A 13,399-nucleotide genomic window follows, 5' to 3' on the forward strand; every position below is an offset into this window, starting at 1 on the left:
AAGTGACCCAAGTTTGTCATTGAAGGGTTAATGTCTCGGATAACATTAGCAAAAGCTACCAAAAACATAATTCCACTGAAATATACATTCATGAACAGGAAATCTACTGTGGCCTTGTCAATAAAAAATACTCGTAAACTGTAAACCCATTGGTACGAAATATTCAAAATATTTCTTTCGTTTCTGAACTTGTATGACCTTGAAGGTCATTCTGTAACACTTTGATAAATTCGTCTCGACACATACTTTCACACGACTTAAAAAAATATACAATTCGTTTAAAAAATTAAAGGTCACCGATTCTCAAGAAATATTGCGAACATAAAAAAATTGATAAACGTTATTATGTTCGTCATAGAGAGCTGCAAACGTTTTTGCTATTTCATTTTTTTAATACTTACTACTCGTGCGAAAAACGCTGGCTAGTAATAGCGTAAACACTCTGTATGTATGTATGTACATGATATTCGCAGAAACAGAAGAACAGTTAAAGAAATATATAAATAACAGGAATGTTTATTCTGTCAGTATTCAGAAAATATAGAAAATACCAGGTTCGTGTGTTTTCTTTCGACAACATTGTGTCGTTTTGTTTCCCGAAATGATTAACTCCACAAAACAGTAAGTTGTAATTTATTTAACTTATACAATGTTTAGCATGAACCAAGTACTTTGGCACTGAAATTTGAAAAAATTCCAAAAATTAGTCACTTTGGCCTATGAATGGATCAATTATAACATTCTTCACGCGGTATTGTACACATACAGTAGAAGGCGTCTGTCTGTTAATAGACATGCGTTTTAACAGAATTTATTCAGTAAATAAAAATAAAAAAAAGTCAAGACGAATACGGGTCATACCTGATATTGTTTTCGAACTATAGATGGTTTTGTATATCATATTCTGCGAATATTGTTTTCACGTTGGATGTAAACACAAACAGTAATGTTTATTTAGCAATGCGCACATAAAAATTATAGGTACATGTAAATATTGTTTATTTACTGTCAGTAAGGTAGTCCGGGGAGTTTGAAGCGTTAGATTCCTAACAATTTTATGGAAGCCTTCATTTCAGTTACTTACTATAAATAATTATCAAACTGCAAAAATACTGATAGGTTTGTGATAATATTTATGTATTATTTTCATATATTTGTATAATGTCCGTACAGAAACATAAATATATAAATATATCGCAATATTATACATCAATATTTATACAGTTATCAAAATTGCAAAAATGCTGGTATGTTTATGATAATATTTATATATATTTATATACTATACTAACCTTCTTTTTTATGCTTTGTACTGAATTCAACTAATTTATTTAGGAAAACGAATAATAAAAAAAGTTCGAATTTTTTTCTAATAAAAATATTTTTTTTCCAATAATAATTTGTTCGTTTTTGAACTTACAATAAATTATTTGCAGCGATGCATGGTACTATAATCAATATCTTAAAAACAGTCACGAATACATGGAAATTTATTTCAAAAGATAATCGATAATATACCTTCTAAATACTATCCTTTGTTTTTTACTCGCTGTTTCCAATTTTGCGAGTGTAAGAAATTGCAAAACAGTGTATAAGAAACAAAAGAAATTTATTTCATTTATTTATTAATTATACGAATTTAGTGTTTTCGATGACTATGTAAATGTGCAAAATATAATAAAATAAAGATTCTAGCAAAATTCATAAAAGAAATATGTCCCGGTTTTATTCCCGTTCAATTAAATTAATTAATAAACTGTTGAATTTACATTTACATCTGCGATAAACCGATTAACATAGCAGCCCGTTTACCATTACTAAATAATAATTTGTTACGTTTTTCATTCAAGTTTCACATAGAACATTCATACAGGGTGGCCTATAAGCCATTTTATGATTTACAAGTTTAATTAATTTTTTCATTTAAAATATCTCTATTTAGTGAAGTTATTATATTTGTAACTGGTAAAGTGACTTATAGGACACCCTGCATAAGAAATTTACTTCGTGGAAACAATCTCGAATTGTTTCGCAGTGACATAAACGGTTTGCGTATCACATGTCGAATAAACCAACCACCGACAAGCGAGGGTTAAGCAAAGCAACCCTATGCACGTGAATGGTGTGATTAGTGGACTACAAACTCGCCTTTCATTACACAGTATCCAAATAAATACTAACAAATCTTATAATTACAGAAATATGTTCCTAGAAATGAATCACGCAAATAAACATAAACATTTTGTTCGTTTATACATATGACTTTTTCATTTTCAATAGCTAATAATTTAATTCAAGCAATAATTTTTAGGTAACCTCATTGTTTTTGAAGATAAACAAAGTAGCATAAATGCATTTTAATAAATCGATAATGACCTATGATTCTATAATAATGAATTACGTAAGCTATCGCTATCTAAGCGAACAAATAATTTTGTTTAAGTAACACTGCTCAACTGTAAAAATATTCTTAAGGACATGTTGAACGTGCCTAAAGGATCACGTTCTATCTGCATTCCAATATCTTTCAAGAACAACCGGAAATGATTATCGGTATAGTGAAATAAATAGAACGACATTTCCGTGAGCTTATGCAATATACGTATTTACCTAAAATAATCTTCGATAATAATTACTAACCACTGATAACTACCTTCAATGAAAGTTAAGCGAAATACTGCATGACGTATTTGAAATTAATTCGTGTTTCTCAATCATTAAATAACATGAACGGACGAAACATTCGAAAACATATATCAGTCTTATTTTATCAATTAATTAACAAAAGAATGACAGATAGATAATACAGTATTAAAGAAATGTTATATCAACTCACCAAATGTTGCTGCCAAGAGAATTGTTCAATAGATGGTAGATCGTGGCACCATGCTGTTCATGCAGCATGGCGAGATGTGTCAAAGATGCACTTAACCAGACTTCTTTCTTAACGTCCATACACGCGCGACACTCAACCGACGTACGTTTTGACAGAAAAGATACACGACAATTCGGAAACATTTAACGTACACGCGCGTTCATACATCACGGCTGCATCCACTCACCTGACACGCACATGCACACACCCTCGCTACGAAAAACGTATACGCATATCATACATACAATCGCGAAACGGATGTCGCGTTCCTTCAAAAACGAACGAAGACAAGTACCGAATTGTCGCTGAATGTGACCCGCGTTTGAATTCGAGGGATACGAGAACGAGGTAACCTATGACTGCATTGAAACGTTACTGCGGACCGACGGTATATAACGATTCAATTCAACGAGAAAAAGGATGTTTACGAAAGCCCGGTTTCCTGACACAAATCGATCGATTTAAATGGAATAACGAAACCACGAATGATACGTAGTTTCACCCTACTAACCTATGCGTAGTATGTCGACCGGTTGTCACGATTACTCAACGAGTTCAAAACATTTCCGCGACACTGACTTGTGCAGATATCACGACGGCTGCCATATTGGATTCTCATTCCGCAAACCACCGACGAGATACTTATAAAAGGGAGACAATCTTACGAGGTCTCACGAAAAATTCATACGACGCTAGCGACCTCTCCAGGGATACTGCAGTATTCTGTGAAAGATCGATACAGGAGAAGCTCATTTATTGCAGCTACTTTATTGTAGCATAGAAACGTCCCTCGCTTACACGTATTTTTCACACACTTGCGCGCACCCCACTTTGCCGCCCAGTGAAAAAGGAACGCAATACAAACCGTGTCGCGTTTAACTTGCATATTCTTCATCACAGAAAGTGTGGTGTATACGTATATTATTATCCTAATAAAATGTTTTATGTTTTTAGATATTTTTGATTATACTCAACTACATTTCGACCATGCTTAATTCATATTGAATATAAGTATATGTACATATACGTAAGTGAAAAAGTATAAAATAATATTATTTCTATAGCATAAAAACAAGTTTATTCACAAAAGTTATATAGTACTAGACGGACCATAATACAGGGAGGGCCGGAAATCGTAGTACAAACAAGCAAGGGGTGATTCTACGTTAAAAAAGAAGAAAATAATTTTGCTATAGGTCGAGAAAAAATTAACACTTCGTGAAATATTTAAAATTTTGATTAAATATTGAATTTTCACATAATATCTTAATATTTTATTACGCAGAATGTTTAGAAAAATCGATATGCGTAAAAAAAATATTTTTATTCCACAATTATTTCAGCATACATAATGAAAAAAAGAAAACATGATTAACCTTTACATTTCAGAAGATTTTCCAACTACGAAAAAATTGTTACTGCTAAGTAATAGCACCCTCAATACTAAACAACTTTTGTAAATCAAGTTTTTGGCATCCCTAAAAATAACGGAGATAATTAAGATCATCAAAAAGTGCATACATGTAACCCACCCTGTATGTTGCTACGTCGACAAGTGAACAGACAATTGGTGGGCAAAGCGGGCGGGTGATTGGTCCTCGTTTATTATATCATTCTTGGAAATTTGACTTTCTACAGCTTCGAAAGTTAAAATAAACGAATGTCTACTGTACTCAAATCCTTTCTGTAATACCGACTATTTATTATGCGAATCGACTATATCACTTCCCGCTAACATGGACACAGAAACTATAGGAAGTTGCTTTTCTATGTTATCCACTAATTTATGCTTATAGATATAAAATTTTGTTCTCCCGCGTTTCAAACTATTTGAACCATAAATTCGCATAAATTTTGAAAATGGCAAGCGAAACAACCGGCGTTGAGTCGATGGACATAGAGATTTTACCATCGACAAGCAATTTTAATGAAAAAAGTAAAGAAAGAAATGCGAAATTTGTACATTTACCATGGTATGTTATTAGAAGTAAGAACGTTATGTGTATATTATTAAGGGTTAAACTAGAGGTTAAGTTTTTGTTATTTAAAACTATTTACTGTGTAAACAAAAATGGTAAGATAAAATTAAAACTTTTGTTTAGGATTGAAAAGTATCGTCCACACGTGTTTTCTGATATAGTTGGCAATGAAGACACAGTGTCCAGACTTTCTGTCTTTGCTCAACAAGGAAACTGTCCAAACATCATTATTGCTGGACCTCCAGGTGTTGGGAAAACCACAACGATTTTGTGCTTAGCACGTATTTTATTAGGACCAGTTTTTAAAGATGCAGTGTTGGAATTAAATGCTTCAAATGATAGAGGAATAGATGTTGTTAGAAATAAGATCAAAATGTTTGCTCAAAAAAGGGTACCTATGTTTAATATGTTTTATGATGTATAATTACTACATATGTAATTTTATAGTAAATGTTTTATGTTTGTTCTAAACTAGGTAAATCTTCCAAAAGGAAAACATAAAATAATAATTTTAGACGAAGCTGATAGCATGACAGATGGTGCACAACAGGCATTGCGGCGAACAATGGAGATATATAGTAATACAACCAGATTTGCATTAGCTTGTAATAATAGCGAGAAAATCATTGAACCTATACAATCACGTTGTGCTATGTTGAGATATGGAAAATTATCCGATGCACAAGTGCTGACAAAAGTTCTTGAAGTTTGCGCAAAAGAAAATGTAAGGAAATAATACTACTATTCTTTGAACAACAGTACAATAATAATACTACTCAACTACATCAACTATTTAAATTTCATTTGAATAGATTTCATATACAGATGATGGCTTAGAAGCAATAGTGTTTACTGCTCAAGGGGACATGAGACAGGCATTGAATAATTTACAGTCAACATTCAATGGTTTTGGCCATGTAAATAGTGAAAATGTTTTTAAAGTTTGTGATGAACCCCACCCACTGCTTGTTAAAGAAATGCTTGAATTTTGTACACAAACAAATATTTCGAAAGCATACGCGGTATGAACTCCAAATAATATTTTATGAATTTTCATGATATTATATGTAATAATATTAAATGTATGATTAGGTAATGGAACATCTATGGAAAATGGGATATTCAGCAGAAGATTTAATTAGTAACATATTCAGAGTTTGTAAAAACCTTTCAATTGAAGAAACACTAAAATTAGATTTTGTAAGAGTAAGTTGAAGTAATGTTCAAGTACTTATTTAAGTAAGTGCTCCTTCATGGCATAAATGAAATGCAAATTTATATTTCTTCATTTCAGGAAATTGGAATAACTCATTTGGGAATAGTAGATGGCACTAGCAGTTTGTTACAGATGAATAGTCTTCTAGCTCGTCTTTGTAAGAGAGCTGTAAAGTGTTAAAAGTAATACATGTAATGTATATATTACGACGCAAAGGTTTTAAATGCATAAGTGCATTCTATAATACATACGTACGTGTATTACTAAACATTCATATATCATCGTATTACGCTAACTCACACTTCGACTAGCAATTAGAAAAAATTTTTTAAATTTCACATTACTTATATATCTTTACCGAATCAATTTTTCTCAAATACAAAGCAGGGGTTCATTCTTATATTCGTAATAATACTCGATACAGTAGTCTCCGACGAAGTGGAAAACGTGGGTCCGAACGTTTGCACTTTTGGTGGGAGGAACACAATGGCAATTACTATAACACTGGACGTTTCACAACTGAGCAAGATTAAGAGCATGTACAGACAACATGACACGTTGATTAGAACCATGATCAATATATTATGTAGACATAGCCACATCAAAGTGATCGTGTTCTCTTCACGAACGCGAACGGCTTGCTTCGTTCAAATATACTCTAGTTCTGTTTATTTGCTTAGATAGCGCGATCTTTGCAGCGTTTTGCTTGAACTTGGAGATCAGCATGTATATACAGACACGACACAGTTTGAAGTTTTAGTATGTTTACGGTCTCATAACCTACCTAGGAACAGCGTAGATGCCGACAAAGAATATACTGATTACTCTCTTTAATACTTGAAAGAGATTCGAATAAAATGTTTACAACTGTGTATCTAGGACTGAAGACTTACGAACCAAACTTATCTAGTATGTGTATATCTGCATGATACTTTGATGACTGTAATTTCAAAAAACGCGCGGTCGTAATTGCTCGTCTTCAGTTGCACTGCCGGTACTTGCAAATTGTTTATAAATGCGTGTTTAACGCACACTCCATACATTCGTAGGCGAATGTTGACTAATTTTTGCGAATATTTGTCGAATACGGTGTGGAAAAAAGGAAATATTTGTTCATAAACATCACGCCAGTCGCGATCTGCAGTTCATTGCTATAAGTGACCAACAAATGACTGCTGCCACATAAACTACGGATCTAATTGTTGCGGGATATTACAAGGACAGGGAGAAACTTCGTTATACTTTGCGAGAGAGACTCGTTTGCATTATCACGGAGATTACTATATGTTAAATCAGCGCTATCCTATATAAGCTGCAACGATTAGGGAACTTTTCCCACTTTATCATCATTGACTCCTCTACTTTGCCGCCATTAGTCTTTTAACTACATTTCTAGAGACGCAGTTCTACATATGCGAATTTATACAATCAAAAAATGATGAGGAGAGGAACAAAATTGCAAAAAGAAATCGGTGAACTGCGCTGATTTAAATTTATGAGTATGTTCAACATACTTTGTACAAAACATTTATGATAACCTATAAATCTTATTATCAAGTGCTATATTTACTTTAACGTATGAAATTTGCACTTTAACTTTAGTAGGGAGCTCAGTGACTGGTTTTACAGGGGACACAGACGTAAATGAAACAGTTCACTGCCTCTACCTACACAGTCAGTTAAACCTGCACAGCCAGATTTTGTCCAATGCCTGTTATAAGCTTTTGTAACCAGAGGAGCTACAGATTTGATGCAGGATCTGCTATAAACAATTTACGCACAGATTGGCGGCAGATACTGCAACATAACCTAGGTTGTCAACTGATCTAGGATAGTTACTCTAGGTTAGGCTGCAGGATCTGCCGCCAATCTGCTTTACGATTCTGTCAGCAGGCTCCGTTTGCAAAACCTAAACCAAATGCGAAAATACATGGCTATGGATTTATAGATAGATTTCGTCACAATCTGTTGCCAATATGTTGCCAATCTGCACGCCAATGGTTATCTAGGTAGATTAGACTGAGACATTTAAAAGAAATCTTGATTTCATTATGTTCCAGCCATAATTTTCCTGTATAAACGCAAATTGGAAAATAACTCTTATTCAGCTGGATGAAATCTTTACATACCGATTCTTGAGCCTCCTACGATAGGATGTCTTACCGAGTAATTTCCGTTAAAAGAAACGAAAGTAATTAATAAACAGTATACGTTTCTTCAATATCTAAAAGTACCGAATAAAAGAGTAAAAAACATTCTTTTTGAGTGACTCAGTCTTCTTAAAATATTTCAAATATCAAACTGTATTTACACATGTATAGCCTAAAAGCTTAGTAAGTTAAAATACTTTCCTAACCAGTAGAGATCTTCGATTGTTCATAATCGCCGTTATATCTTAAAAATACGGTTTCGTTGAGTTTGATCGAATTCGAACGTATCGTTCACAACAATTCTTCTCTAATTAACACCACTTCTCCATCGTAACGGATGTCAGATGTGGCCTCGGTTTCGGTGACGGCCATCGCAGTGCACTCTGACAGGACTCTGCTCTGGACGGTGTTCTTGGCGATGGTTGAGACGGATTATACTGGGAATTTTGTGTTTGACTGGATGACGTTTCTTCGCTCGTTTCTCCTCGTCCAAGTTTCTCCGACGGTGATTCGCCTTTGTGATTCCGTTTCGTTGCTTTTTTCGTTATATCATGATGACCAGCGGGCGGTGCGCTTTCCACCGATTGAAGACTCGCCGCACGATGAAGAGACAATCGGAGCGGTTTCTTCGGTGGTGCTGGACGGGATTTCGTTTCTTGCGAACTGTACATCACTGATGCGTCGGAATTCTCCGATGCACGGGACTGTGTATCCTGAAATACAATGAAGTTTCACAAAATTACATAAATATTGTCAACGAATATACAAGTTTATTACGAAAAGACTACACAATTCAGTCTCAAGTTTTACTTTGATTGAAATATTAAAATGAAAATAATTTCCTCTTTTAGGTTTCTTTGTTAAATTTGTCCTAATTCTCGTTATTTAAGCAGAAATGAGTAAATAAATGATTATTAGTATTTATGTAGATTTAAATTTCCCAGTCAGTCTATGTAACCAGAATGGCTAAAAATTTGATGCAGGATCTGCTACAAACAATTTGCGCGTAGATTGACGTCAGATTGGCGGTAGATCCTGCAACATAACCTAGGTTATAAATTGACTTAGGTTGTGTAGCAGGATATGCCGCCAATCTGCTTCACGATTCTGTCAATAGTTCAAGCCAAATGCAGAAATGAAAATGGGTATGGATTTGTAGACAGATTTCGTAACTATCTGCTGTCAATCTGCACGCAAATTGGTATCTGGGAATGCTTTTTAGACGGAGCGCTTCAAATAGCCAAATGCTCTTCTACTGGGGTAGTAAGAAGTGTCATAATATCCATTAAATTCATTAAAAAACAGCTATGATTTTTATTTCAGTTTGGAAGCATAGGCTAAGGATTTCCTTAATAGGTATGTATATGTATACATGAACGTATGAACAACGTCAATTCTTTTCATCCGAACACCATATGTATGCAAATTCAGCGACTACGTTGATACTTTGCATCAAACGTATATATCCGTCCATTAGCTATGCGGACAGTATACGCTGAACGCGCGTAGGAGTTCACTGTACACAATGGGTTAATCAATTTGGTATCAATAACGTGCGGATTGGTCAACTGAAATTCCCGGAAATTGGGCATCCATCCTCCAACGCACACTGTATGGTATCGATTGCGAACAGTATTGAATGATACTCCTACTATAATTCCAGAGGTATTTTACAATTGATGAAAGGAAAAAATATATACAGAAAAATTAAAAAGTATTCCTAGTCCCCAGTACTAGATCCATGATCCAACCGCAATTATTAGAAAACTTGAGAACATAGTTGCTGTGTAATGGCGTTCAAAAGATTCTTTGAAATGTTTCACCTTTGATATTACTTTTTAAAACAATGATGAAGCGTTAGAAACTAATATTCTGGGCTTTGTTTATAGACATTGGACCCTACATTTTGCGCTAGTTTTCGTCAAAAAAGATTGCATCCCAATTCTAGGCTTTCTCTAGTAGCAATGTGCCCTACTGACAATGAGATCAGACCTGGTTGGTCACACTATACTCATTTTTTAATTACTTTGATAATTATTTTTACAAAGTAAAATAAAAAATTTTTAAGTGGATGCAAATGTTTAATATTTAAATAAAAAACCGTGATACACAATATACTACCAGATGCAATGTGTTAAATACATTATGTAAGTGTTATTGCTGTACAGCATGGAAGTTCTTTTATTTAGTTTCAAATTACGTACGTGAAACCGATAATAGGTTGGCTCAGAATCGAAGTCCAAAGACTGCGTTTGCGACGAATTTCTGCGATTCTTCGATAAATGTTCCATAGATGACTCGACACGTGGCGGTCTTCTGCGCTGCAGTTGAGACTGTATTGGCGTTTGTTTGCAATCCAGGCTCGCTGTTGACCCGGTCAGTTGAAATCCTTGTTGCTTCGGCCTGTGTCTCGATTTATTCTGGTTATTCGAAACACCGTCTGATAAATCGATATCCTTCAAACTCTTTGGGTCCATTAACCGCTTCGGTTGCTCGCTGTGCCTGCTTCTTACTGTGGGCAAACTTTGTCGCAGCTCCATTGAATTCCTCACGTTCAGACCAGGAAGGTTTGCCACTAATGCAGTCACTTGTGGTCCCTTCTGAAAAACCTAAACAATGAGTGAAAAATCAGTTTGAAACAGACATTTATTGTAATTACATTCTAACATACAATTGTTTAAAAATTGTCTTTAACTGTAGTAGTAGATATATTGTTACATACAATTTTTGAATAACATTTCAATAACTTTGAATGTATCTTCTTACCATGCAATGAATATTGAATTAAATTGGTTCATCTGAAGAATTCACGAATAAAACGAAATTACGCGTGGTACTATGCGCGACACCTAACATCATATTTTGAACATCAGCTTCAAGAAGGTAAAGATCGAACTACTAGTACCACTTCGCAATTTTGAAATGAAAATATCTCTTAAACTAACGGCTTTTCGGTATAAATAGCTTAATACTTTTTCATGGGGAATAATGAGTTGCATCGACAAATGTATTACAAAATATGCATTCGATTTTAGTTAAAAAAAAACTACTCACATCAAATCATTTTTCCCCTCGAAAACATTCAACTCTTATCGGAAACATTTTTCGGTAACATCAACGGTTTCGAAGATATTTGAGGGGATCGATTTAAATAACTCACCCCTCTTTATCTTCTTACAAGGGTGATCCCCAAGAAACAGAACACCTAAATATCTCGGTTAGGATTGAAGATAAGAGAAAATGTTAAAGACGAAAGTAGTACTGTTCGTTCAAGGGGAAAAATATGTCGATATAAACAAACTTTTTGTTTCATCCTATCTTCAAGGTTATTTTAAGGATATTGATATTTTTTTAAATAGCACCATATAGTTTTAACTCCGCATCATTGTAGCTGATGTCAAGATATGTTTCACGATATAGGATACTATGACCTTGAAATGACCACGGATTCAGAAACCTGGGTTGGATCAAATTAAACAATATGTAATATAGAAAATAACTTTATTCAGATTTTTACAAATTAAATGTTCAAAGTCCTGATCTTCTGAAATGATACAATCCTAACAGAGATATTTAGATGTTCTGTGTCTCGTGAATCACCCTGTATAAGGATAGAATTGTTTAAACATTACCATAAACTCTAATGATTTTATATTGAGTTCTGTTAAAAGTGGTTTGATTTGGGCAACTTTCCCCAATAATAGTAAGATATTTCTGCTATTATTGCTTAACCATGGGTGTAGCCATGGAGGCAAACGAGGGGGGGGGGAAGCTAGGAGGGCCAGGCCCTACTTTTTAGGGGGCCCCGTTCTAAGCCTCCCATTTCGTTATGTTTAAATGTTATTTAATTTTAGTTTTATTGCGAACATTTGTTACCACCCCTTTCTTTTTTAGGAGCCACGAAGGTTTGATAGTTTGAAGGTTTGATAGTCCCGGGCCCCAAAAATCGTAATCCAAGCCTGCCCCAAACTGATAATCTGGCCACGCCCACGTGCTTAACACCAGTTTTCATTGTTTCAAGTGTAATGTATCAGTTTCATCCATTTACCTGAACTTGTTCATGGCGAGTTGGCGGAGGATCCGCGGGAACCTCGGCTCTGCTTGGTGCCAAAAGATCCCTAACCTGTTCCTCGAGATATCCGATTCTGTGAGTCAGCCTGAGGTTATCTGATCGAAGTGTGCGGAGCGCTGCGAGGGATTCACCTTTTCGAAGGACCACGATTTGCGCAGCGTCAGGCGCGACCGCCAGGAGCCTCGCCAAATCGCTCCTTCCGGCTCCCACCACGAGCTTTCCATTCACTTCCAGAATCCTGAAAAGAATCTTGATTGATACATCTGTGTGCAACGAGTGCAACTACGCTTGCTTGTGGGAAATTAAAATAAATAGCGAAAGTTTCTTCCTTTTAGGTCGGTTAAAACGAAGAATGTTAACAGAAAAAACATGTATGTTTCTAATATACTTTTTCCAAAATATGGAAAATAATCGGGAAAAAGACATTGATTCTCTAATAAACTATCTACGTTGAATTATAATGATTATGATAGCTGTTAAAAAAAAATCGAGTAAAGTTGAGAAAAAACATTGCATTTCTGATATATTACCCCTCTAAGATTAAGTGTACCAATTAGGGTTTATATAAAACTGACTTTTGAAAAAACCGGTTTTTGAATTTTTACAAAAAGAAAAAACAACAAGAAATGGTGGACTAGTTACTGGAACATCTAATATAAATTGACATAAACGAATTCTTTGGGGAGATTTTGGTAACTTTGGAGAAAGATTTAAAGCTGTATACAATTAAAACATTTATTTGTTAAAAGGAATTTTTACACCTACTTGTTACAAGGAATTTTGCTAAAAATTTGTAGTACCCTATATAATCTTACTAATCTTTAGTGCCATATATTTCATTATTATTATAAAAGATGTAAATGTACAAATACTTATTTCATCCATTGTATATTCACCCATTTTTTATAACCAAGACTGACTTACAGTTAAAGTACATACAATTTTGTACATTACAGTTTTATTATACGTACATTATTGTGGATACCAACATTCTAATTAATGTACTTAATTAATGCAATCGTTGTCAGAAAATTATTAAACATTTTAAAGTCAAGCATGTAAAAATCTGTACATATTTTTTAACAGAACGTAGATTGTTCGACTGTA

At 34.3% G+C, this 13,399-nt stretch overlaps 3 protein-coding genes across 3 annotated transcripts in view; 1 reads left to right on the forward strand and 2 right to left on the reverse strand.

The window, feature by feature from the left end:
- LOC107186342 (neurocalcin homolog) overlaps nt 1-3,466 on the reverse strand; it is a 256,746-nt gene extending 253,280 nt beyond the window's left edge. Inside the window, exon 1 of the mRNA XM_015574185.1 lies at nt 3,387-3,466. The gene's annotated coding sequence lies outside the window, so the exon portion shown is untranslated. The remainder of the gene's footprint in view (nt 1-3,386) is intronic.
- A 1,269-nt stretch (nt 3,467-4,735) lies between these two features.
- LOC107186332 (replication factor C subunit 2-like) lies at nt 4,736-6,250 on the forward strand. The gene is made up of 6 exons (XM_015574173.1): nt 4,736-4,848; nt 4,978-5,245; nt 5,330-5,578; nt 5,667-5,876; nt 5,947-6,060; nt 6,149-6,250. Exons 1-6 carry the CDS (start codon nt 4,736-4,738, stop codon nt 6,248-6,250), a joined length of 1,056 nt encoding a protein of 351 aa, XP_015429659.1.
- A 2,281-nt stretch (nt 6,251-8,531) lies between these two features.
- LOC107186341 overlaps nt 8,532-13,399 on the reverse strand; it is a 58,887-nt gene continuing 54,019 nt past the window's right edge. The window contains exons 8-10 of the mRNA XM_015574184.1: nt 12,269-12,530; nt 10,425-10,829; nt 8,532-8,933 (exon numbers count right to left, since the gene is read on the reverse strand). Coding sequence (XP_015429670.1) covers nt 8,532-8,933; nt 10,425-10,829; nt 12,269-12,530 — 1,069 coding nt within the window. The remainder of the gene's footprint in view (nt 8,934-10,424; nt 10,830-12,268; nt 12,531-13,399) is intronic.

This window comes from Dufourea novaeangliae, unplaced genomic scaffold (genome assembly GCF_001272555.1).
Source record: "Dufourea novaeangliae isolate 0120121106 unplaced genomic scaffold, ASM127255v1 scaffold85, whole genome shotgun sequence".
Taxonomy (NCBI): Eukaryota; Metazoa; Arthropoda; class Insecta; order Hymenoptera; family Halictidae; genus Dufourea; species Dufourea novaeangliae.

Coding starts and splice junctions, on each gene's coding strand:
- LOC107186332 (XM_015574173.1), top strand. CDS start 4,736: ATGGCAAGCGAAACAACCGGCGTTGAGTCGATGGACATAGAGATTTTA. Junction 5,579..5,666: donor AAGTTTGCGCAAAAGAAAAT/GTAAGGAAATAA, acceptor TCATTTGAATAG/ATTTCATATACAGATGATGG. Junction 6,061..6,148: donor TAAAATTAGATTTTGTAAGA/GTAAGTTGAAGT, acceptor TCTTCATTTCAG/GAAATTGGAATAACTCATTT.